General features: G+C 46.8%; 1 protein-coding gene across 2 annotated transcripts; it reads left to right on the top strand.

Moving 5' to 3' along the window:
• Window positions 1-2,030: 2,030 nt before the first annotated feature.
• On the top strand, window positions 2,031-21,408 carry Strip1 (striatin interacting protein 1). Of its 2 annotated transcripts, none has more exons than XM_055618169.1 (21): window positions 2,031-2,238; window positions 5,527-5,596; window positions 6,219-6,293; window positions 6,622-6,756; window positions 6,848-6,968; window positions 7,945-8,013; window positions 9,006-9,112; window positions 9,221-9,348; window positions 11,834-12,016; window positions 12,391-12,608; window positions 13,479-13,544; window positions 13,650-13,713; window positions 14,597-14,668; window positions 15,197-15,271; window positions 15,454-15,551; window positions 16,684-16,810; window positions 17,192-17,292; window positions 18,030-18,096; window positions 18,536-18,640; window positions 19,137-19,341; window positions 20,497-21,408. In XM_055618169.1, exons 1-21 carry the CDS (start codon window positions 2,059-2,061, stop codon window positions 20,742-20,744), a joined length of 2,514 nt encoding a protein of 837 aa, XP_055474144.1. In that variant the 5' UTR covers window positions 2,031-2,058; the 3' UTR covers window positions 20,745-21,408. The 2 variants fall into 2 exon arrangements, with proteins under 2 accessions (XP_055474144.1, XP_055474145.1); XM_055618170.1 differs by having other exon boundaries at window positions 19,137-19,301; window positions 20,497-20,731.
• The last annotated feature ends 712 nt before the right edge of the window (window positions 21,409-22,120 follow it).

The following is a 22,120-nucleotide window of genomic DNA, read 5'->3' as shown; positions in this document are numbered from 1 at the left end:
CCATTCTGAAGATACAGCTTAATGGTAGAGCCCTTGCCAAGATGCACAGGCCCTGGGTTCAGTTTCAATTCCAGTAAACACACACAACATTATTCCATCAAACAACACTCCTGTACCTGTAAGGCCGAGGTTCTAGAGCAAAGGTGCAGACTTTTGTAGCTCTGCTAGTTCAGGTTCCATAACCTATCCCAGTATGCCCAATTAAGAGATAAATGATGGTTAAAGACAGAGAGAGAGAGAGAGAGAGAGAGAGAGAGAGAGAGAGAAAGAAGGATTTCATAGATGTGCACATTGGAAAGGAAAACAGATAAAGGATCTACTGACTGCAAGTCTGTCTTTGGGGAACTTACAAGAGCTTTAGATTTAGTCAGAGGAAGAACTGAGGTTGGGGGCAAGAGGTAGGAACAATCAAGCAGGCCTGGCCAAGTGTGGTCTGGTTGGTCACTGTCTCAGTGCTGGTTCTGCAAGGTGGTAGAAGTCCTTTTCCTTGACGGACAAGCTAGTTCTCAGGATTATTTCTCCTCCAGGGTGCACTCTTGCCATTATAGAAAGGGCCATCATCTGGGGCTGCTGTAGCCCCTGAGGCTTTGCAATTCCTGATACCTAGAAGGCTGAGGCCAATGACCTCAGAGACTTTTAGGTGCCTCTTGGAGAGAAAGGATTCTGGAAGAGGACACTGTAAAAAGTGACAGTATAAAGTCTTGGTTACTCCTACGTGTTTGGTACCCAGACTTCAAGGAGAACGAGGTGAGACGCCACAGATTTTAGACAGGTGCTCCTTGAGTGAGCGCAGAGGTGAGCAGGTAACCCATAGTAACCCAGACACCTACAAAATGTAGGCATAGATGCCATGGGCTTTCTGCTTTTGGTTACTCTTGGCCCAGGTAAGGAGTTAATCCTTTTTAGCAAGAGCAGCTTCAAAGTCCCTGTTACACACATCCCCCCTGCCATGATTTTGCTAATATTTTACATATTTTCACTTACTGTTTTATTTACTCATTTGTTTATCTTTCCCATGGTAATGCAAACTCCATGGAGACTACATTTCTATTTTGTTCATTATTATATCCTTAACGTCTTTGTCAGTGGTTTGGGGACAGAGACGCAGCTCTACATTGTCAGAAGCCCAAGAAGTTCCCTAATATTTCAGGGACATCAACTAGACCAAATCAGAATTCCTTTTTTTTCCTCATATAGGCCCCACCCTCCGCCCCAATGCATGCCTCAACGTGTCTTCAATGCAGAAAAGAATTTCAAGATTATCCATTATGAAGCAGGGTTGGGGCTTTTAGTAAAAATAATATCATACAGACTTCAGGCATGAGAGTTAGGAGAAAGAAGGGTGCTTAAAGGAAAGGAAGTAGTAAGACATATCCAAGTGTGGGTATGGTCTCAAGGGAAAGTTTTCATTGAGTGTCTGAGTCTTAGCCATACATACCATTTTGGTGGCTCTCAAATTAAAAGGCTAAGGTGAAATCCCCCATTTCACCCCCGTGTGTTTTATAATATCCCGTGGAAATATAATCAGACAGGAGTCCCTAGGGGTTCCTCAAGGGATTTCCTTTGGAGTCCTACAAACAGGCAGCTTTTTCAGTTGGGGGTAGGGAGGAGAAAAGCCATAACCCGTTGTTAATAGTACAGAAATTCTTTGCTAGTAAGCCGCTTCAAATAGACCCATAGGTAAGGGATTCCTTTTTCTACTGATATCTAATTTTCCCTCTCGTCCTGCCTCACCACGAACAGGGCTGTGACGACGGGGAAAGCGATGTTGGAGGAAGGAAGAGAACTAAACTAAGCGAAGGTGTTAAGTCTCACAGATTAAAAAGCCACCTAAAGGGAGCGCCACGGCACATCTCCAGCCTAGTTCTCCTGGAAGGAGGGAGGGGAAACTAAATGACAGAGAGGGAAAAGACCTTGGGAGGTGATTGGCAGTTGCGGCTTTCCACAAACGCCGGCACACTCAAAGTGGCGACTGGGGAAATTTCCGGGAGGAAATCACGCGAGAGTTGCCTGACGGAGGCCGTCCGCGAATTGAGCCGGGGGTGTGGAGCAGCCAAGATGGAGCCGGCGGCTGCCGGTCCCGGCCCTCTGATTGTGAACAACAAGCAGCCCCAGCCGCCACCTCCCCCGCCGCCTGCCACCGCACAGCCTCCACCCGGGGCGCCGAGGGCCGCCGGAGGCCTCCTGCCCGGGGGCAAAGCCCGCGAGTTCAACCGCAACCAGCGCAAAGACTCGGAGGTCAGTGCTGCAGGGGGGCGAGGCTGGCGCTGGGCGGGGGACGGAGAGGGTCCCGGGGCCGGGGCGGCTTCCGGGCTCAGCCGGGCTTCCGGATGGCTTGACAGACGGACTGGAAGCTACTTTGCCGAGAACCGGTGGCGCTAGCGAGGCTGGCAGCTCCCGCGGCCCCGGGGAGGGAAGCCCGGAGCCCTGCCACGAACCGTGCTGCGGCCGAGGAGTCGGTCCTGGAGCAGGGGACACAGCCGGTCTGCTCCCGGGGGCGTGACCTGAGGCGCAGCCCTGGGGTGAATAAGTCGGTGGTCTGCACGCGTTTTTAACCCCTCATCATTTCCGGCCTCTGGTCCTGGGCGGGTGGTGGGCGACGCCAGTTGGCAGCGATGGGACCAGGGAGAGTTTAGCGGGCGCTTAGAACGGATTCTATCTCTACTGCTGCTCGGCCCCAGGTTGTGAGCGGAGCAGAGAGGGCGTACTGGGTTTCCTCCGAATTTTAGTCAGTGCAGTATGAAGCCGTGGGCAGACATTGCAAAGTATTTCTGAATGCCCATGAGCCCAGTGCTGAACTGTGTACACAGTGCTGATCAGAAGTACACAAAGGGCGCAGGTGTCTCCTTGCTAGTGTGCTGTGATTCCCTTTGCCCGCGCAGTCTGGAGCTATTCACCTCGCCCCAAGTTAAAATTCCTCCCACTGCTTCCGTTGGCAGAATTCATGAATGAACACACACCCGTCGCAGCATTTTAGGGCTTCTTAATCAGCACATTCATTCCCAGAGCACTTACTATGCAATCTCCTCCACCTGAGACAACTCCCAGTGTGATGAGCCGTCAGGCACTTACCGAGAGGGAATTCCTCCCACGTTATTTAAACCTGATGCTCCAGTGTGTACCGGAGACTAACGATACTGTCTTGAAATCGTTCCTTTGAAACATTTTTGTTGCACGCTCAAGCCCTGATAAAACATGTCACAAATGAACAAGCCCAGGAGAGGCGTTGAGCTTAGAGTGGCCTTTTTAAAAAAGTGGAAGATAGACTTCTTAGAAATCTTTTCTTATGGACCAAGGGGTCATCAGTGGCTACTTCCCAGTCATCTCTCAAGTATGGAGGAGTATGAAAGTTTTAAGTTTGTGAGCATGCCCTCTTCAATAACCAGACTTGTTCCATTTTTTTTTTCCTGAAGAGGATGCTGAGAATTGAACTATACCCCCGACTTTCTCTTTAAAATGTTTTAGTGATCTGGAGAGATGGTTCAATGGTTAAAAGCATTTGCTGCTCTCTCAAAGGTCCTGAGTTTGGATCCCAGCACCCATGTTGAGTGGCTCACAGCTAACTTACTCCAGCTCCTGGGGGTCTAGTACCCTCCTTCTGACCTCCATGGTACTTGCATGCACACATGCACTACACACAGATAGACATATAAATAAGCCCTTTAAAAATGTTTTAGGGCTGGCAGCGTGGCCCAGCAGGTAAAGAAGTTTTAAATTTTACTAAGGAGCCACAAAATAGAGAAATACCCTTTCATACTTTTTATTTTATTTTTATTTTTTTGAGACAGGGTTTTTCTATGTAGCTTTGACTGTCCTAGAACTTCTGTAGGCCAAACTGGCCTCAAGCTCACAGAGATCCACCTGCCTCTACCTTCTTTGTGCTGGATCAAAGACGTGGGCAGCTGCCGCCTCCTCCATTGCCACCGCTGCCACTCCCCAGCCTCTTATTTTATGATGCTGAGCATCAAATTCAGAGCCCAGCTAAGCAAACAGTGTCCTGCTGAGCTACATCCTCAGCCTCTATTATAATTTCTGTCTCTACCCTTTAATTTCACCAGAGTCACATCTGGAAGGCCCATCGAGTAAATCCGTCTACTTATCCGTCTACATTAGAGGTGCTGATGCTGCACACTTCCTGTAGAGGAAGCTAAAGTCAGTCGTTTGGGAATATGATCAGTGCCAAGAGGACAAGGAGGGTGGCTTTGGAGGAGAGCCCAATATGTGCTTCATAAATTTTATTAGTCCTCAAAAATAGCCGAAGCAGCCAAGTATGCTTCCAGCTTCAACGTGCAGGAAGTTGAGGAAAGAGGGTCAGAGTTCAAGGCCAGCCTGGGCTTCACAGTAAAGCCTTGTCTCTGTATAAATACATGGGAAGGAGATAAGGAACAGTTATGAAATTGGTGGTAAATATGATCATAATACATTGTATAATGGGTGTGAAACTTGTCAAAAAAAAGTCTTAAGAAAAGTTCCAAGCAGATTTTTGTTGTTCGCATTCCGTAAATGAAAAACTCAGCCTCAGTAATGTGTGCTACTATTGATTTTACTTGTGTTTTGGTGGTTCTGGAACTTGAACCCAGGACCCTACACATGGTAGGTAATCATTCTATACTGAACTATATCCCTAGCCTAGAAGCTCAGTAGCTTGTGAAAGTGTCCATTACTGTGCACGAATAAGGAGTAGAGTTATTGCTTGTGGCTACATTATGTCATTTTTGTCAGCTGACCCCACCCTCCATCGCACTCGCCTCTTTTTCTCCCCAGCTCCCCTTCCAATGCTGAAGATTAAGCCCAGGGTCTAGCATGTAATAGGCAAGGTGCCCTGTGCCAAACGTGCCCTCTGGTCTCCCGAGTACATTTTAATCAAGACTGGGTTCGTCCTTTTTTCCTTGACGCTTCTCTCTTCTTCACAAGGCTTCTGAGGTGGTGAGCTTTCAGGGATCACCTATCCCTAACAAGTTCTCATCACATTCTCTCTTGTGTGGGGGAGGGTGGCCAACCTGTTCCATTCTGCTTTCTCTGTCAGTTCTCACTGAAAACTGAGATGGGGCAGGGTGGCTGAAGGTTTCAATACTCATTTTGTTTGTAGCTGTCTAAGTCTGCAGTTCAGAAAGAAGTGAAACTTCTAGATATTCCGTAACTGTAGGGACTGGTCAGTTACTGCACAAAATTGATAGAAACTTTGGGTTTATTGTTGAACAGGTATGTAATAAATATCATTGGTTAGCAAAACAGAATCCCTGTTTCAAGGAACTTGCTGTCTCATGGAGAGGAAGATGGAAAAAAAAAAAAAGGAATTCAATGAATAAGCAGTTGATAGTGGGTGCTTTGAAAGTGAAATACAGGGTGCTGGAAAGGGCTTAAAGGGGACTGCAGTTAGTCCAGGGACAAAATATTGTGATAAAACATCAAAAGAGTGGAGGCAGTAATGTCACTGTAGTGCACCATGTCTTTGAGGCATTTGTGTTTATCCCTTTGTAAAACACTCAGGAAGGTCTTTTATGTGAAGCTTTTTCCATTCTCCAGGGCTATTCTGAGTCTCCAGACCTGGAGTTTGAGTATGCTGACACCGACAAGTGGGCAGCAGAGCTCGCAGGTAAAGTCTAATAGACCCTTGTGTTATTTGACAGGAATTTTGACTGAGTTCTTAAGAAAATTAAGAGTGGATATCATTTTTTCCTAGTTATTTCTATTAATGATATATAAAACATAGGTTAGCTATTTAACTTGGACCACGTATCTCCAAATTTTGGATTGTCCTTTATTTCCATGAAGGAAATAACTCTTGTTAGGAGCCAGCTGAATTGGTGAGTGCCTAGTTCCAGCATTGCTGCTACTGTTGATTTATAATACGAGGTCAGCATGAGCTGTTTCTCTAGCCTTCATGATCCTTATTCAGGAGGTGACACTAAAGACATACATTCAGAGCGATGGTCAACCTCTGACATACCACAGTCTGATGCACATCATATGAGAAATGCCCAGATTTATGCTCCTCCGTCATTCCAGTTAGAGCTTCCAAGTGGCCAGTGTTACTCTTTGAGCACATCAGAACACTAAGGCCTTCCCCATTGAGTAATTAGAAAGAATAGTCTGAGACTCACAGTGACTCGGGCCAGAATAGAGTTGGGGCTGGGAATGAATGCCTTACTTTCTCTGTTGCATGTGAGACCTGATGTGGAGTGTGGTGATAGTGAGGAGACTTTGTCCTTTGACAGAACTTTACAGCTATACAGAAGGACCAGAATTCCTGATGAATCGGAAATGCTTTGAGGAGGACTTCCAGATTCATGGTGAGATCATTTCCCTCACTTCTTGGTTTCTATCACACTGCATCAGGCAGTTCGGGGCTTCTCTTCATCCTCTGACTAGGCTAAGCCATCCAGGACTATGAAAAAATTGTTGTGCTAGTTGTTCAGTGCCAGATGTGACATGTAAAGTGGGCCTTCTGGGCCTTCTGATGTGAATTCCCAGTCACAGGGTAGCAGGGTGGTCTTATTCCCTATGAAGGGGGAACTTGTCTTTCTGGTCTTGTGCCTGTCCTGATTTGAAAGATTAACACAGTCCATTCCATTGTGAGGAACTGTGTGGGCTCGGTTATAAGTGTCTCTTGCCCTGCAGTGACAGACAAGAAGTGGACTGAGCTGGATACCAACCAGCACCGTACGCATGCTATGCGACTTCTAGATGGCTTGGAAGTCACTGCCCGGGAGAAAAGACTCAAGGTGGCCCGAGCAATTCTCTATGTTGCCCAAGGTATTGTGAGGATGTCCCCTTGGCACTTCTGCCAGTGACAGAGCCTCATTTTGTATGGAGGGGCACAGTAAGCTTTGCCCTGTGTTTGCAGGCACCTTTGGAGAGTGCAGCTCAGAGGCAGAAGTGCAGTTCTGGATGCGCTACAACATCTTTCTGCTCCTGGAGGTGGGCACGTTCAATGCCTTGGTGGAGCTTCTGAACATGGAAATAGAGTGAGCACTTCTGTCAAGGGGCTTATGTAGCGAAGGGGAGGGAAGGGAGAAGTGGGAAAGGGGCAGAGCTTACAGACCTAACAAATCTGAGACAGTTAAATAGGCCACTGAAGGTGAAAGATCTGTTCTCAGGCTGTTTGGAACATACAGGGTTGAACAATGGAGAAGCTGCTTAATGATTGTTTAGAAAATAATATAATAGAGATGAGAAAATAATCAAGAGGGTGAGAGGTTCCTATGTTGACAGAAAATAATGATGGGTTCCTGTGCTGGGAACACACACTCTGTAATGTGGAGCATTGACACATGGGCAAGTCCTGCCCAGGCCCAAAACATCCTCCAAAAGGAGACTTCTTATCTTGAACTCTTTGATTCTGTGGGCTCACCTCTGTTTTTCCCTTCAGAAGAATGCCACACCCAAGTCTAACGTATAGGCACTGCAGAGCTTGTCACCTCTAGGCCTTTATCTCATGGGCAGGTTAGCTACTGCTCATGTAAGGAAAACAGCCATCATAAATAAGGAAGATTGCTATGAGTCGGAGCCTAGCCTAGTCTACATAGGTAGCCAGGGTAGCCAGAACTACTTAGTGAGATTATATCCAAAACAGACAGTAACATTAAAATAAATGTAGTAGTCACTGAGAACTACATCTTCAGGCACTGTTCTTGGAACATTACCTATTTGTGTTAATAACTCAGTGCTGTTATCACCTGATTTTGTAGCTGAGGTACCTGGACACAGGGAAGTTGACTCTGCCTTGCCCACATATACCTAACTAGTAAATGTTAGAGCCAGGATTCCCACTTTGAGATTTAACAGTCTGGTCTACAGCTTAAGTTCTTAACCAGTGTGGTGTCCTAAGGTCTCATGTAGAGCCTACGCACATACAGCATCTTGTTGCCCGATGGACAGTACTTGTCAAGGGCATCCCTTACTTCCCTTGCCCTGTCAAGCTGATTCAGATCTCTCCTGCAGTAACAGTGCCGCATGCAGCAGTGCAGTGAGGAAGCCTGCCATCTCCCTGGCTGACAGCACAGACCTGAGGTGAGACAAGCTACAAGCCTGGTACCTTGAGCCAGAGAGTGAGCTTAGAGCATGGATGAGCGTTTTTTAGGTTGTGTCTGCATTTCTTTTGCACACACTAATCAGTGGTAGGCTCACTGGGAGGCATTAGTAGGCCTCCATCTTAGGGGAGGAGAGGAGCCTGGAAAATCCAAAAAAAATCTAGGGTCAAGCCACTTCATAGAGATGCTAGGAAATTGGTTGTAGAATATCTTATGTGGACAAAGACCCAGAGCATTGCTCTTGTGCTCCCACAACCCGTTGTGCACAATTTGATCTCCTTATATATATATATATATATAGTTATCCTAACAGGAAGAGCAACTGCTAAGCAATGGGGTCATTTCCAATGTTTTAGAGTTAAATCTGGTTTTGGAGGTTCTCACTGTAGTTATGGTCACTGCATTTCACCTCCTGTTTTCCACTCCATCATGGTAAACTATGTGTCCTTTCTCTAATCCTGCCCTGCTTTGACCTTAGTAGCTTATGCTGATCAGTTTTGTTTTTTCTTTCCTGGAGGCTTAGGGCAGTGAATTCTTTAGGCCATTCTTATTCATATTTGTCAGCTTTGAGTAAGCTCCTTTTAGACACTGGAGATACAGAATGAGTTATAGTCTCAGTCTTGGGAGGAAAGATTTAAACACCCCTTTGCTCTGCAGGGACCTCGGGTGTCATTTCTCTTCTGGGGTTTTCTCTGTATTTCAGTCCTCCCCTACCATACACTCAGGTGTTTACATCTTAGTCAGGAAGTAAGAAAGCCAAGGGTTCCTCCCTCACATTTTTGCTTGTTTGAGATTGTCTCCATGCATGACCTAAGCCGCCCTAGAGCCCACTAGGTAGCCCAGGCTGACCTGATACTTGAAACCCTCCTGCCTCAGCTTTCCAAGAACTGCTTTTTCAATCACGTACCACCACTCCTGGCTGAGAGTGCCCCTTGGTTCCCTGTCATATTCTCTCATGGTTCTTGTGCTCAGGGTCCTGCTCAACATCATGTACCTGATTGTGGAGACCGTTCACCAGGATTGTGATGGTGACAAGGCTGAGTGGAGAACGATGAGACAGACCTTCAGAGCTGAGTTGGGTAGGACCCTGGATCCTCTCTTAAGGCCTTGCCTGGGAGCTGAGATGGGAGGGCTTTGGGTGGGTCCTCTTGCTGCCTGGGGTCCTGATATCTTTGAGTCACTTCCAGGCTCCCCTCTGTACAACAATGAGCCATTTGCCATCATGCTGTTTGGGATGGTGACCAAATTTTGCAGCGGCCATGCCCCTCACTTTCCCATGAAGAAAGTTCTCTTGCTGCTCTGGAAGACCGTGTTGGTGAGCACCTTCTTGGGGGATACTCATGCGAGGAGATGGGGCAGGAAGGAGATGTCTTTACAGTTGGCCTCTGTACTTGTGGATTCACATTCGAATATGCATCCAAACACCGGTCACAGAAAGAGGTTTACATCTATACTGATTGTATGGACCTTGCTTTTATTCCCTAGCTAGTGTAGCAATAATTTTTGTAGCATTATGTATTACAAATAATCTAGGGACGATTTCAAGCTTGCAGAAGGTTATGTATGGGTTATAGGCAATACCATTCTGTCTAATGAGGGATGTGAATCCTTCCTGTAAGAGGGGTGAGGTGACATTCCCAGAGCTGGTCTCCCATGGAGAATGATGAATAGCTACATTTCTTTTTGAATACTGAATTATGTGAATATGTAGCTACTTGGTTTTACAAGTATTTGTTTAGTGTCATTACAGATTTAACCTAAGCCCTCGTGTGTGCCAGACAAACAGACTCTACTGAGTTACATCACCGGCACTCTTTTTTTTTTTAATGATTTATTTATTTTTATTTTATGTGCATTGGTGTTTTGCCTGCATGTATACCTGTGTGAGGATGCCAGATCTCTTGGAACTGAAGTTACAGAAAGCTGTGAGTGCTGGAAATTGAACCCAGGTCCTCTGGAAGAGCAGCCAGTGCTCCTAACTGCTGAGCCATCTCTTCGGCCCCCACACTGGTGTTCTTTTTACTTTGTTGTTTATTTCTTGTGCATGTGGGTATGCACATGTACAGAGACCAGAGGAGACATCAAGTTTCCTGCTCTGTCATTTCTGGTGGTATTCCCTTACAGCAGGGCCTCTAACTAAACCTGTTTCTAGACTAGCATCCAGCAAACAAACTCCTCACCTCTTCTACCAAGTCCTACTGCTCGTACCCAACTCTGGGGATTACAGGCTTACATGTGGCTTGTCCAGCTTTTTACATGAGTACTGGAGGGTTTAAACTTAGATCCTCATCTTTTCCAAACAAGTGCTCTTACTTCCTCAATTGTTTACTTTTTATTTTTACACAAGATCTGGCCTTAAACTTGAAATATTCCTGCCTCAACCTCGTCCATATCAGCAACTAGGCTAATTTTTTTTTTTTTTTTTTTTTTTAAGTTCCAGAAAAGAGATGAAAAAGAAATACAGGGCATGGTGGTATATGCCTTTAATCTCAGCACTCAAGAAGCAGAGGCATGCAGCTCTCTGTGAGTTTGAGGCTGTTCTGGTCTACACAGTGGTTTCTAGGCCAGCAACGGCTACATGGTAATAAAATTATCCCCCAAAAAGTCCAGGGGCAGGAGGTTAGGCCTTTGAGTCAAACTCGGTTGGCTCCGTGGCTTTTGTTAAAGCTGTTTTCTCAGTTATACAACAGACAAGATGCCTCTTTGGAGGCTACCACACCTGTGTTTGTGAAGTGGTTAGAGGCAAAGAGAACTGACAGAGTTGTCGTCCACTGGATGGATGACTTTTGCTACGTGGGTTGTGAGCTTAATCTTGAACATCAGAGCTCTCTCCCTGGGCAGTAAGAAGTCCTAAAGGAAGCAAGAATGAGCCTCTAGCTGCTCTATTTCCCAAGGGTCTGTTGTGAAATGGACTCTGTTTCTACTTGAGGGAATGGATGCTGGGTAAACTGGCCATCACACTTAGGATAGGGCATTGTCAGATACCAAACCCAGGGCAAACTCTCCAGGAGGAGTTCTGTGCTCGGTGGGGTCCCCCCTTCGCTCTGCAACCAGAGCTTAGTGAGTTAAGAGCCTCATATAGCATGTACAAATGTTATCTTGACCAGACCTGCTGGTTCCTAGGGAAGCCTCATTCAGGCTGAGAGGAAAACTGAGTTACTCAGAGTCAGTGACACTGAGTAGCCACAGAGACCACAGAGTAGAATTTTGGGCTTTTGGTGAGGACTCTAGACAGCTTTTTACTTTATTTTAATATATTATTTTGTTTGAGGAACAGTATGTTTTAATTTTATTGGAAGACTGACATGTATAGTTTAGAAGTGTTAGTCTGCTGACATTTGTAAGAACTGGCTCTACTCTACTTTTTGTTTGTTTGTTTGTTTGGATTAAAGACATGTCTCTATGTAGCCTTGCCTAGCCTGGAACTTGCTATGTACACCAGGCTGGACTTAAAATTATTGTGATCTCCTGCTTCTTCCTCATAAGTGTCAGGATTATCAGTATGTGTCACCAGACCCTGCTCAATCTGCTTCTTTTTAAAATTAGAGACTATATAATACCTACAGAAGTCTGTGTATCATGCTCCAGCTTCCATCAGCTGGCGTTTCATTCTTTCCTTCCTCCTTTTTCTCTTGTTTCCTGTAGAAAGCACTGAATTCTCCTTGCATGGCTTTAGTTTTTTATCTAAGAGGCTGTGTGGATCTCTATAAAGGCTTAGGTTCATGGTCATACATGCTTTTTAGCATAATGATAGAAAAAAGGGCATGGAGACCTAGGCTCTGCATTCCCATTTTACACAGTGCACGTTGGGTGGCTTTGAGGAGCTGCAGAGTATGAAGGCTGAGAAGCGTACTCTCCTTGGCCTTCCCCCACTACCTGAGGACAGTATCAAGGTGATCCGCAACATGAGGGCTGCCTCCCCACCAGCCTCTGCCTCAGACCTGATTGAGCAGCAGCAGAAACGGGGCCGACGGGAGCACAAGGTGAGGCCACAGAGGGCCCAGGATTCCTAAGAGATCTTAAAAGTCCATACTCAGGGTTTGGGGGGGAGGGATACATGGTTGCTAGGGCAAGCAGGTTATTAGAAAACCGCTCCAATCAGGAGGCATGCCTCCACGGCAGGGACACTGGCCCCAGCCCCAGGCCCAGGCCCAGTGTGTAGTGGATACTTGGATCGTGGCAGCTTCTGAGGTGCGGAGCAGGAAGTGACTTGTCACTTCATCCTCATCTTAAGTCCTTCTCTGTGTTTTCTGGTGTCCTCAGCTCCCTAGCTGTTTCTGTTCCATTTGAATTGTTTCCGTTGGCCATCATCGCATGAGTTGGCTAGTTTTCTCAGCTCCCTTCCCTGTGCTTTCAGGCTCTGATAAAGCAGGACAATTTAGATGCCTTCAACGAGCGGGATCCCTATAAGGCTGATGACTCTCGAGAAGAGGAAGAAGAGACTGATGATGACAACAGCCTGGAGGGGGAGACGTTTCCTCTTGAGCGAGATGAGGTGATGCCTCCCCCACTACAGCACCCTCAGACTGACAGACTCACCTGCCCAAAAGGGCTCCCTTGGGCTCCCAAGGTCAGGTGAGTCTCAGAATTCTAGAGTATTCTTGAAGGGAGAGCCCTCATATCCTCAGCCCTCGTCTGTCCTCCGCAAGGCTAAGATGACCTTACATTACCCTGTGCTGGGCACAGGACTTGCGGAAGTCCTAGGCACTTCTGTAAGGTTGGTCTTGCTGATATCACACATATATGCTTGTATGGTTCCTGTGTCAGTAACTGAACTGATCAAACTTGATAGTGAAGAAATATTAGGGGGGAAAACAAGTATTTAGACAAACCTATTTCTGTTCATCTTGGAGTTGTATATGGGATTTTATATAGAAATGATAGATGAAGAGTTTCAAAAAATCACTTAGTGTATTAAACAATAGAATTGAGTGAGTCACTGGATGGGAAGGTAGCTGGAGATGTAAACGTGGTATATCTTTTATAGGCAGCAGCTTAATGAGTAGATGTGTATATGAATGATATAAAAGAAGCTAAGTCCTCAGCTTTCATGTTGTGTGAGAAGAATATAGAACAGGTTACCCAAAAAGCCAGTGTTTCTGTTGAGACAAGAAAATGACCCATTTGAAGTCAGTAGGTTAGTGTTTGAAAGTACTAAATATTACTATTGTTCAAATAAACTGTGTTTTTAAGGTTTATGGACCTCCCTGGTTTTGACTCAGCTAGCCATAGATATTATAGAAATAGAAACATACTTCAAGTTTATGAATCCAACAAAATTATAAAATCAAAATAGCCAGAATTCAGATTTTCCCCGTTACTGTAAGAGACCTGTCTTGGAATCAGTGTTTGGAGATGCTTTGTCTATTAGAACACAGGCCTGCAACTGTGGTGTACCTTGAAACAATACTTGATACAATCTGCCCCTCTGTCTTCCTTTGCTAGAGAGAAAGACATTGAGATGTTCCTTGAATCCAGCCGCAGCAAGTTCATAGGCTACACTCTAGGAAGGTAAGTATGATCTGAGGCCTTTTAGAAGTTCACTCGCCTGGCGCTGGGGCAGCAGGCAGGTGAGTGGATGTCTGTGCTCAGCATAAGGCTTTCTTTATTCTCCAGTGACACCAACACAGTGGTGGGGCTGCCAAGGCCAATCCACGAAAGCATCAAGACACTGAAACAAGTAAGTAGCTCTTAGTGAACTTTTGGCTTGGTTTGGTCCCGGGTGAATAAAGTGATCCTGGGCCAAGGGAGAAGCCTTTCAGGGGTGTTATGTGCCAGCAAGAGCCTGGAAAGCACCTCTTCATAAGTGTGACATCGCTTAGGGATGTATTACATACCAGTCTTCAGAGTGTTTAATACACTAAGCCTTTCCTTTTCCTTAGCCACGTTGTAAGGCAGTTGAGGGAGGCCGGCAGATGGAGAGGACATTGTCAGCTTCATTCTTCAAAGCATGGCTAGGGAGCAAGTCTTCACCATCGTGGGTCTGCTACTAGCATACTTAGAAATCAAACAGGCTCAGTTACCCAGTTCCATACAGAGCAGGAGGGCAGGCAAGACTCAGGTTCTCAGTAGTCAGGCAGGTAGAGTCTAAAGGCAGGGTTGGGAATAAGACCATCTTGCTTTCCTCCTGTGCTCACTGCTGGGAGGGAGCGGTGGGTATAAGAATTGACAAGGAAAAGACTCTTAAGGGTCGGGAGGGGTACTTCAATGTAACAGGACTGTACTATTTCTAAGTCCAGTCTTGACATTGGTAAGGCCAAGTGGTCTCTGCATCTAGGCCTTTTGAGTACACAGTTTTGCCTCTGATGTCTTTTCTCCTGTCATTTCTGCTTCTAAAGGCCCTTTCCCTTACTTTGCTTTGCTCTTCGCTAATCTCCTATGGGCTTTTTACACAGGCTGTCTGAAGTAGATGCTGGTTCACAATTTTACCTAGGGATCTTTGTTGTGACTTCACTCTCAGAAGAACGAAATAAAATCTTGGGTTTTTACTAGGGTGAGGAGGGAATGTGGCTGGAGAAAAGGGGTGTTTTTCTCACCACCTTCTCTCCCGCTTCTCTCTTCAGCACAAGTACACGTCGATTGCAGAGGTCCAGGCACAGATGGAAGAGGAATACCTTCGCTCTCCTCTCTCAGGGGTGAGTTAGGAGGCCTATTGCCTGAGCCCTCAACTGCTCTCAGTCTCGGAGCTGGGCCTGGCCCACAAAGCTGCTCCAGGCTCAGCCTCTCCTTGAAGAGATTGCCGTCCATGTCCAGCTCTTTCAGTCCATGAATAGCAACTTGATCATAAAACTCGATCTCTCTGTGCTTTGTTCCCTAACTGTAAAAGAAGAACAGTGTGAGACTGGTGCCTTCTCTCTTAGTTGTGTCCTTGGTTATTTGTTTGTTTGAGATAACATCTGTCTGTAACCCGGATGGCCATCTGTAACTCAGGCTGGCCTCAAACACTTCTCTCAGCCTTACTGGTGCTGGGGTACAGGTATTTGAAAACATGCACGACTGGTACCTTGTGAAGAATTAACTGAACTATTGCAAGTGAAGTTCCTGGCATGCTGTAGCATCACTCTTCACTTTGATATGGAGGGTCTACTCCAGCCAGCTACTAAGCTGGCTTATGAGACAGTTACCTGAACATAGGTTTTGTGTTGGTGACATTTGTGTCAAAGGGAGAAGAGGAAGTTGAGCAAGTTCCTGCAGAAACCCTCTACCAAGGCTTGCTCCCCAGCCTGCCTCAGTATATGGTGAGTGCTCTGTGTCTGGGACCTGTCTTGGGGGATCAGTAAGCATCTGTGTTGAGATACCCCAGGGGCTGGTCTCCCCCTAACAAGGTTCATGCCTCCTGAGGATCTGCAGGAGTCTCCTTCTCAGGGCTTCATTATGGTTCTGAGCTCTTATGCCCATCTGAGTAGTCTGCTTTTCCCAGATTGCCCTCCTGAAGATCCTACTGGCTGCAGCTCCCACATCAAAAGCCAAAACAGACTCAATCAACATCTTGGCAGATGTTCTGCCTGAGGAGATGCCGTGAGTATCAGTGCGTGAATGGAGTATGTCACAGCGAGGGTAGAAGGAAAGGGACCAGTGTTTTTCAGGTTGGTTTCTTTCATTGGCCTAGCCTTGCTACAGGTGAAGTTTAGGGTATTTCTGATTCAGACAAAGGAAACTTCTAGATAAAGTTCACTGGGTTGGAAGATGTCATGGCCTGAATCCCAGCACAGACTGTCACTGAGTGAACTAAGTGAGTTAGGAATGCCAGTTTTTCTTTGTAAAACAGATGAGCAGTAGACTTTCTCAGAGCCTTCCTTCTAGAGCCATGTGGTTGGCACACCCTTCATGGGAGGGCTAAGTTCCGGTCAGTTTGTCAGCCACCACAGAGCCTGTGCTGGTGTGGTCTCTCCTGCTGGCCAGTAGACTAGCAGGCAGAACCCTGGCAAATGTCTCAAGAGAGTAAAACTCTTAGGAGTTCTTTCTCTCTGGCTGCAGGTGTTTTCATGTAAGAGAACAGCCAGAGGTCATAGTCTACACCTAGAAAGGATGCAGGCCCACATCTGATCTGCCTGCTTGCCAGGGCTGCCTTTCTTTGAGCTGATTCCCAGGTCTGGTGATGATGGCCTTGTGAGGGAGGAGGCAGGGATCAGCTCATGGCAGAGGGATGTTCACAGCTATCTTGGTGATCCTAAGAAATAAGATCAAATGCACGTTTCCTCTTCTGAAGATTTTCAGTGACAAGTCCTGAATTAAACAGATAGAACTCAGTGCTTGTTAAATGTATCTACCTTTGGCACCCCCAACCCCACCACCGTACAGTGAAACTTCCCCACGTACTGGTGTTCCACCAAACATACTCTGACGAGCTCAGGTTGATGGAGTGGCTAAAGCTTAGGGAGAATTTGGGGAAAAAAGAAAGTCCCTTTTGGAAAAAAAAAAAAAATCAGAGAAAGGGAATGAGGATGTATTGGGTGGCCTCACGGAGAAGATAGAAATTGTTCCAAGCTGAATCACTTGGGAGGTGGGCAGAAGGATCCCTAAGGGTGACCCCTGAAATGTTTGTGGGGTGTGGGCTTTTGCCGGCCGGTTCTGGAATCCATCCCCTCTGTGAACACCTGGGAAGGAGGTGCTGTGTGCTGGTGACTCAACTGGACACTTGTGTTTCTAGCACCACAGTGCTGCAGAGCATGAAGCTGGGGGTGGATGTGAACCGACACAAAGAGGTCATCGTTAAGGCCATTTCTGCTGTGCTGCTGCTGCTGCTCAAGCACTTTAAATTGAACCACGTCTACCAGGTACCTGTAGGGTCTATCTGCCTTCCTATGCCCTGGGCCAAGGCCCCAGGTAGTGTTACTCCCCTGGGGAGTGTTAACCTCCCAGTGTTACAAGTGAGTACGAGAAAAACTGCATGGCTTGTCACCCTGTTCCTTAACCTCAGAAGTGTTAAGTGACCATGTAGTGGCATACACCTTACTCCTTTCCTCGCCATGGCTGCCACTGTGTTCGCCCAGATGCTGGTGGTGTTCAAGCCCAAAGAGTAGGGCTTGGCTTTAGAGCCCACTTGAGCACTGCATAAGCATTCTAATATGAGGTTTTTCAGCCAAGGCATTTTATCTCCAGGAAAAAAGAGAATAAGGTCCCAAGAGGCATGCTTATTTTTCTTTTGTTGGTTTCAGTTTGAATACATGGCCCAGCACCTGGTATTTGCCAACTGTATCCCTTTGATCCTGAAGTTCTTCAATCAGAACATCATGTCCTACATCACTGCCAAGAACAGGTGATCAGGACCATGGACCAAGAAAGGGTGGTATAGAAAAATGGCAGGACTTCTAGCTCGTCTCTCAACTGACACTATTTAGACGTTTTTTTTTTTGTTTGTTTGGTTTTTTTTTGTTTTTTTTTTTTTTTAGCATCTATAAGTCAACACTTTGCCAAGCCTCCGGAGACAAAATGAATGACAATGTATCAGTTATGAGGTTAGCTAGACTAGTGACTTTGTGTTTGGCCAGGAGGCTCTCATCCTAGGTGCTAGAATTGCCACTTCTATCCTTCCTCTTTTCCCCCTTCCATTCTCTGTAGGAGCTTGGCCTTGTACGCTGTAAAACTTTGTCTGATGACTCGTATATACTCGTAACATCCAGCTTGTACCCACTGTACCCAGTAGCACCTGCTTCTCAGTCTGAGACATCACAAGGGAAGCATCTGACTAGCTGTGGCCTCTAAGAGGGCTTGGCATAAAACAGGTGTCTTGAGCCCCACCTCCCAGATTGTGTTAAGGGAAAAGCTGCAATAGAGGCTCAGCCCCTTAGAGTTAACTGATTAGATTACAAACTTTTTCAGTCACAGGAGAGTTCGCACACTGTCTGGTAGCAGGTATCTCCTCATGTTACAGTCAGGGAAACCGGGTTAGAGCAAGGGAGGTAGATGCTGTTTCTGCTTCAACTCAATCACAGCTGCTCTGGCAGACTCTGCCTTTGCTCATGGTGACCATCTGGGTCTTCTTGCATTCTGCAGCATTTCTGTCCTGGATTACCCTCACTGCGTGGTGAATGAGCTTCCAGAGCTAACTGCAGAGAGTCTGGTGAGTGGCGTGACATCTCCCTGGCTCTCTTTGGTATGAGGTGTCTTCCAGAAGAGGTCACCTTTTGCTCTTAAAATACCAGAAGTGGCCAGAGAGTCAGAGGGAAGGATGTTGTGGAGCAGGACCACTGGGGATTGGGTTTAGGATTAGTCAGGGGCATGTTCTGCAGGGGGTGCTGAGCTAAAACTTGCCCACTCAAGCCACGTACAGCTTCTCACTGAAGTCTGGGGCCGTGCTCCCTGAGTCATGGCCCATGCTTCCTACAGAAAAGGTCTGCCGAGTCCTTGATACTCTGTTAACTTGTGGGGTGGAATTCCCTTTGACTGGCTGTGAGTCAGGGACCCAAGGTAGAAGCATTGGTGTATTTGTCAAGGCCTTTGGACACTGTTGAGCAGCTGCAGCTGTGACAATTGTGATTGTCTCTGGCTTTTCCCTGCAGGAAGCTGGTGACAACAACCAGTTTTGCTGGAGGAACCTCTTCTCTTGCATCAATCTGCTTCGGATCTTGAACAAGCTAACAAAGTGGAAACATTCAAGGACCATGGTGAGTCAGTGCTGCGGCAAGGCTGCACCTGGGAAGTCACAGAAGAATGCCACATGCTGTGCTTCCCCCAAACCTGGGACAGGGAGCCCTCAGGTGGGGCTTGCAAAGCAGCATAGTCTTCCATTCGGTTCTGCAGACTTCTGGTTCTTTGATGAGCGGTGCCAGAGGCTGGAAGAGCCTCTCAGTCATGCTGTGAACAAACTCACACTCAGATATTTTGTCTGTAACCCTGGGAAGCCTTTGCGACAGGCAAAGTACATGAATTTTCAAAAATTAAATTACAGAGTGGCCCATAATTAGGGTGACCAACCTTTGTGGTTTGTCTGTAGCTCTGCTAGTTTTAATGCTTAAAGCGCTGTGTACCAGCAAACAAGTGAGTACGAGAAAAACTGCATGGCTTGTCACCCTGTTCCTTAACCTCAGAAGTGTTAAGTGACCATGTAGTGGCATACACCTTACACCTTTCCTCGCCATGGCTGCCACTGTGTTCGCCCAGATGCTGGTGGTGTTCAAGTCAGCGCCCATCCTGAAGCGGGCCCTGAAGGTGAAACAAGCCATGATGCAGCTCTATGTGCTGAAGCTGCTCAAAGTGCAGACCAAGTACCTGGGGCGACAGTGGCGCAAGAGCAACATGAAGACGATGTCTGCCATCTACCAGAAGGTGCGACACCGGCTGAATGATGACTGGGCATACGGCAATGGTGAGGCCACTTATGAAGCAGGATTGGGAGAGGGTGGGACAAGGGATGCCTTTGACTCCTTGCCTGTGGTACCTTAGTTTTCTCTGCCCTGAGGCACAGGAGAGGGCCTGGATCTAGTTTTTGTGGCACCAGGAAGAGCACTCTAGGTAAGACTTTGGGAGGCTGCTCAGTATCTATGCTCATCTGTTTTATTATCTCTCCACTGTAAATCTTGTCTATTCTAGAAACTGCTGAAATACTCTGCCCCTCTTCATCCCTACTACAGCTGCCTTCTGGCTGCCTAAATCCAATAGTTCCTGGCAGGCTCTGCCTCTAGTTTCTTCCCCCCCATCTACCTCAAATTTTGCTCCTGCAATTTTTTTTCAACACACCCATCCTATGCTTTTTATCTCCTGAGCAACATCCCTGATGAGCTTTCTAGTTCCCTTAGGAATGAAGTCAAACAGGGAGGGGTCACTCGTTCACTTCCCCCTGGTCCCGTAGTCTCCAGCTTTCTTTTCAAGGCCATTGTGAGAGGTAGCCAGCCTCTCACACCCACGATTCCAGGCACAGAGCACAATCCCTCGGTACCTACTGAGCATTGTTCAGATGCCAATGTCCACAGTTGCCATGCTTTTCAGAGTGCCCTCTGTCAGGTACAGAGGGCAGCTCCACTTAGTCCCTGAGCATCAGCCATGTCACCTTAGCTTTTGGCTCTGGATACCGTTGGATACCTGTGGTATCTTCTCCCAGCTTTTCTAACTGCTCTGTCTGGGTGTTGCCGTGTTATACTGGTGCAGTTACAACACTGTAACTATACTCAGCATCTGGGCTCAAGGTGGCATATGACGTCTTGTCAGGTAGGTGAGAGGATGAGCCAGTGAGGGAGTCTTAGGCTTGTATTTCTGACCTTTGGAACCAAAGGACCTTGTGCTTACAGAGTGCTTTATCCAGTGGCTCTCCCGTCTGGGTCTTCATGTTTTGGGGAGCAAGCCTCTTTCTCAAAGATGAGGGTTTTCTTCTTGTATTTGACTCTCTACTTCTTGGAAAGAATTTTTGTTCATCTTTCTAAGGATGGGGCGTGAAGATGATCTCCTGGTAAAAAATCGTACTCTTCCTCATGGGGAGGTGCTGTCGGGCTGGACTCCTTACTGAGTTTTTTCTGCTTTGCCCCAGATCTTGATGCCCGGCCTTGGGACTTCCAAGCAGAGGAGTGTGCCCTCCGTGCCAACATTGAACGATTCAATGCCCGGCGCTATGACCGGACCCACAGCAACCCTGACTTCTTGCCAGTGGACAATTGTCTGCAGAGCGTCTTGGGCCAGCGGGTAGAGCTACCTGAGGACTTCCAGATGAACTATGACCTGTGGCTAGAAAGGGAGGTTTTCTCTAAGCCCATTTCCTGGGAAGAGCTGCTACAGTGAGGAGGATGAAACAGCAACTTGATCTCATCATACCTGAGCGAACTGTCTTCATTGCTGCAGTGCTCCTAATCCCCTCCAGGTGGCAGTATAACTCCATTGACTCCTCTACAGCCAGCCCTGGGCCTGTGAGTGAGCCTAGGCCGGCCTCTGGCTGATTCCCAGCATCCTACTCAGGAGCAGCCATCTCCAAGCTGGAATCTACTCTTCCACTTCCCCAGTTCCTACCCTTCTTTCTTGGATGTGATTGATTGAAGCTCATTTCACAGTTAGTCCTAGGCTGGAAAAACTGGGATGGACCTTGCATCCCTTCTCATCAACAACTGTATCTTGAGGTCCCACTGACTCCTGAGCAGCTTTGGCATGCCAGTTGGTAAAGAAGGATGGGCTGGTATGAGGGCTAAGAACAGAAGGTTGGCACCTTGGTTGTGCTCAGGCTTGTCTCATGCCATTCCAGCATCCTGCTGAGTTTTGTCTGGAAGTGATAGGTACCACAGCCTCTACACCCTTGTCAAAGCTAGAGTGAAGCTTCCCAAAGCCAGGGATGCCAGTTTCCTCTTGATTGCCGTGGTCTGTAAATATATAAAACTGTATGTTCTCTAGTGTTATGGTGGGGTTTTTAATGTGTTCGTGTATTCTGTTTACATTAAAAGAAAGCAAAACTGTCTCTGTGCCTTGTGTGCAGATATAGGCTCTGGAGACTGTGGATGTAGCTCATGAGGTGGAATGCTTATTTAGCAGGTAAGAAGCCCTGGGCTTGATCCACAGCACCACATCAGCCAGGCATGGTGGCACACAATTGTAATCTCAACACTTGAGAGTTAGAAGATGGAGAATCAGAAGTTAGGTCATCCTCAGCTACATAGTTCATAGGCCAGCCTAGGCTACATGAGATTTTTTTCTCAGAAATATGGTGTGAAAATTCTTCCTACCAGCATGATAGTCAACCTACCCAATCTCTTGTCTGCCTGCCTTCCTGCCTTTCCTATCTATTGTAGAGGGAAGGAAGAGGTGGTACCTTGGTCATCTGACCATATCAGTTTGGAATTACTTTAGAGTTCTGGGTAGCTAAGGTTCAGTGGTCTTGAGCTACTGGCTTTGCTGTAGTTTGTGTAGAAAGGATCACAGTCCTGAGCTGTCCTCAGTCAACTCAGTTAATGCTAGGTTTAAGATAAGTCATTTGATTGGCTCTTCACTGGGACAGAGGTGTTTAGTACAAAAAGAAAAATTGGTGCTCAGAGCTATCAGAATCCATTTCATGGTGAGAGAATGATGAAGAGCACAAGTGTCTGTCCATTTGAATCCTCCTAGAACCTCACTTGGCTAACCTGTTCATGTGTGTATTAGCCTCTTTTTCCCTCGGGCTTGGCCTCCTTGTG

The sequence above is a fragment of the Psammomys obesus genome, unplaced genomic scaffold (genome assembly GCF_907164565.1).
Source record: "Psammomys obesus unplaced genomic scaffold, mPsaObe1.curated_primary_1811, whole genome shotgun sequence".
NCBI classification, from domain to species: Eukaryota; Metazoa; Chordata; class Mammalia; order Rodentia; family Muridae; genus Psammomys; species Psammomys obesus.
The sequence above is the reverse complement of the archived record's forward strand: the minus strand, read 5'-3'. Positions and strand labels throughout refer to the sequence as shown.

Excerpts from the sequence above, each read along its gene's own strand:
- Strip1 (XM_055618169.1), top strand. The coding sequence starts at position 2,059 with ATGGAGCCGGCGGCTGCCGGTCCCGGCCCTCTGATTGTGAACAACAAG. Across the intron at positions 2,239-5,526 it reads ACCAGCGCAAAGACTCGGAG|GGCTATTCTGAGTCTCCAGA; the intron begins GTCAGTGCTGCA and ends TCCATTCTCCAG. Across the intron at positions 6,294-6,621 it reads GGAGGACTTCCAGATTCATG|TGACAGACAAGAAGTGGACT; the intron begins GTGAGATCATTT and ends CTTGCCCTGCAG.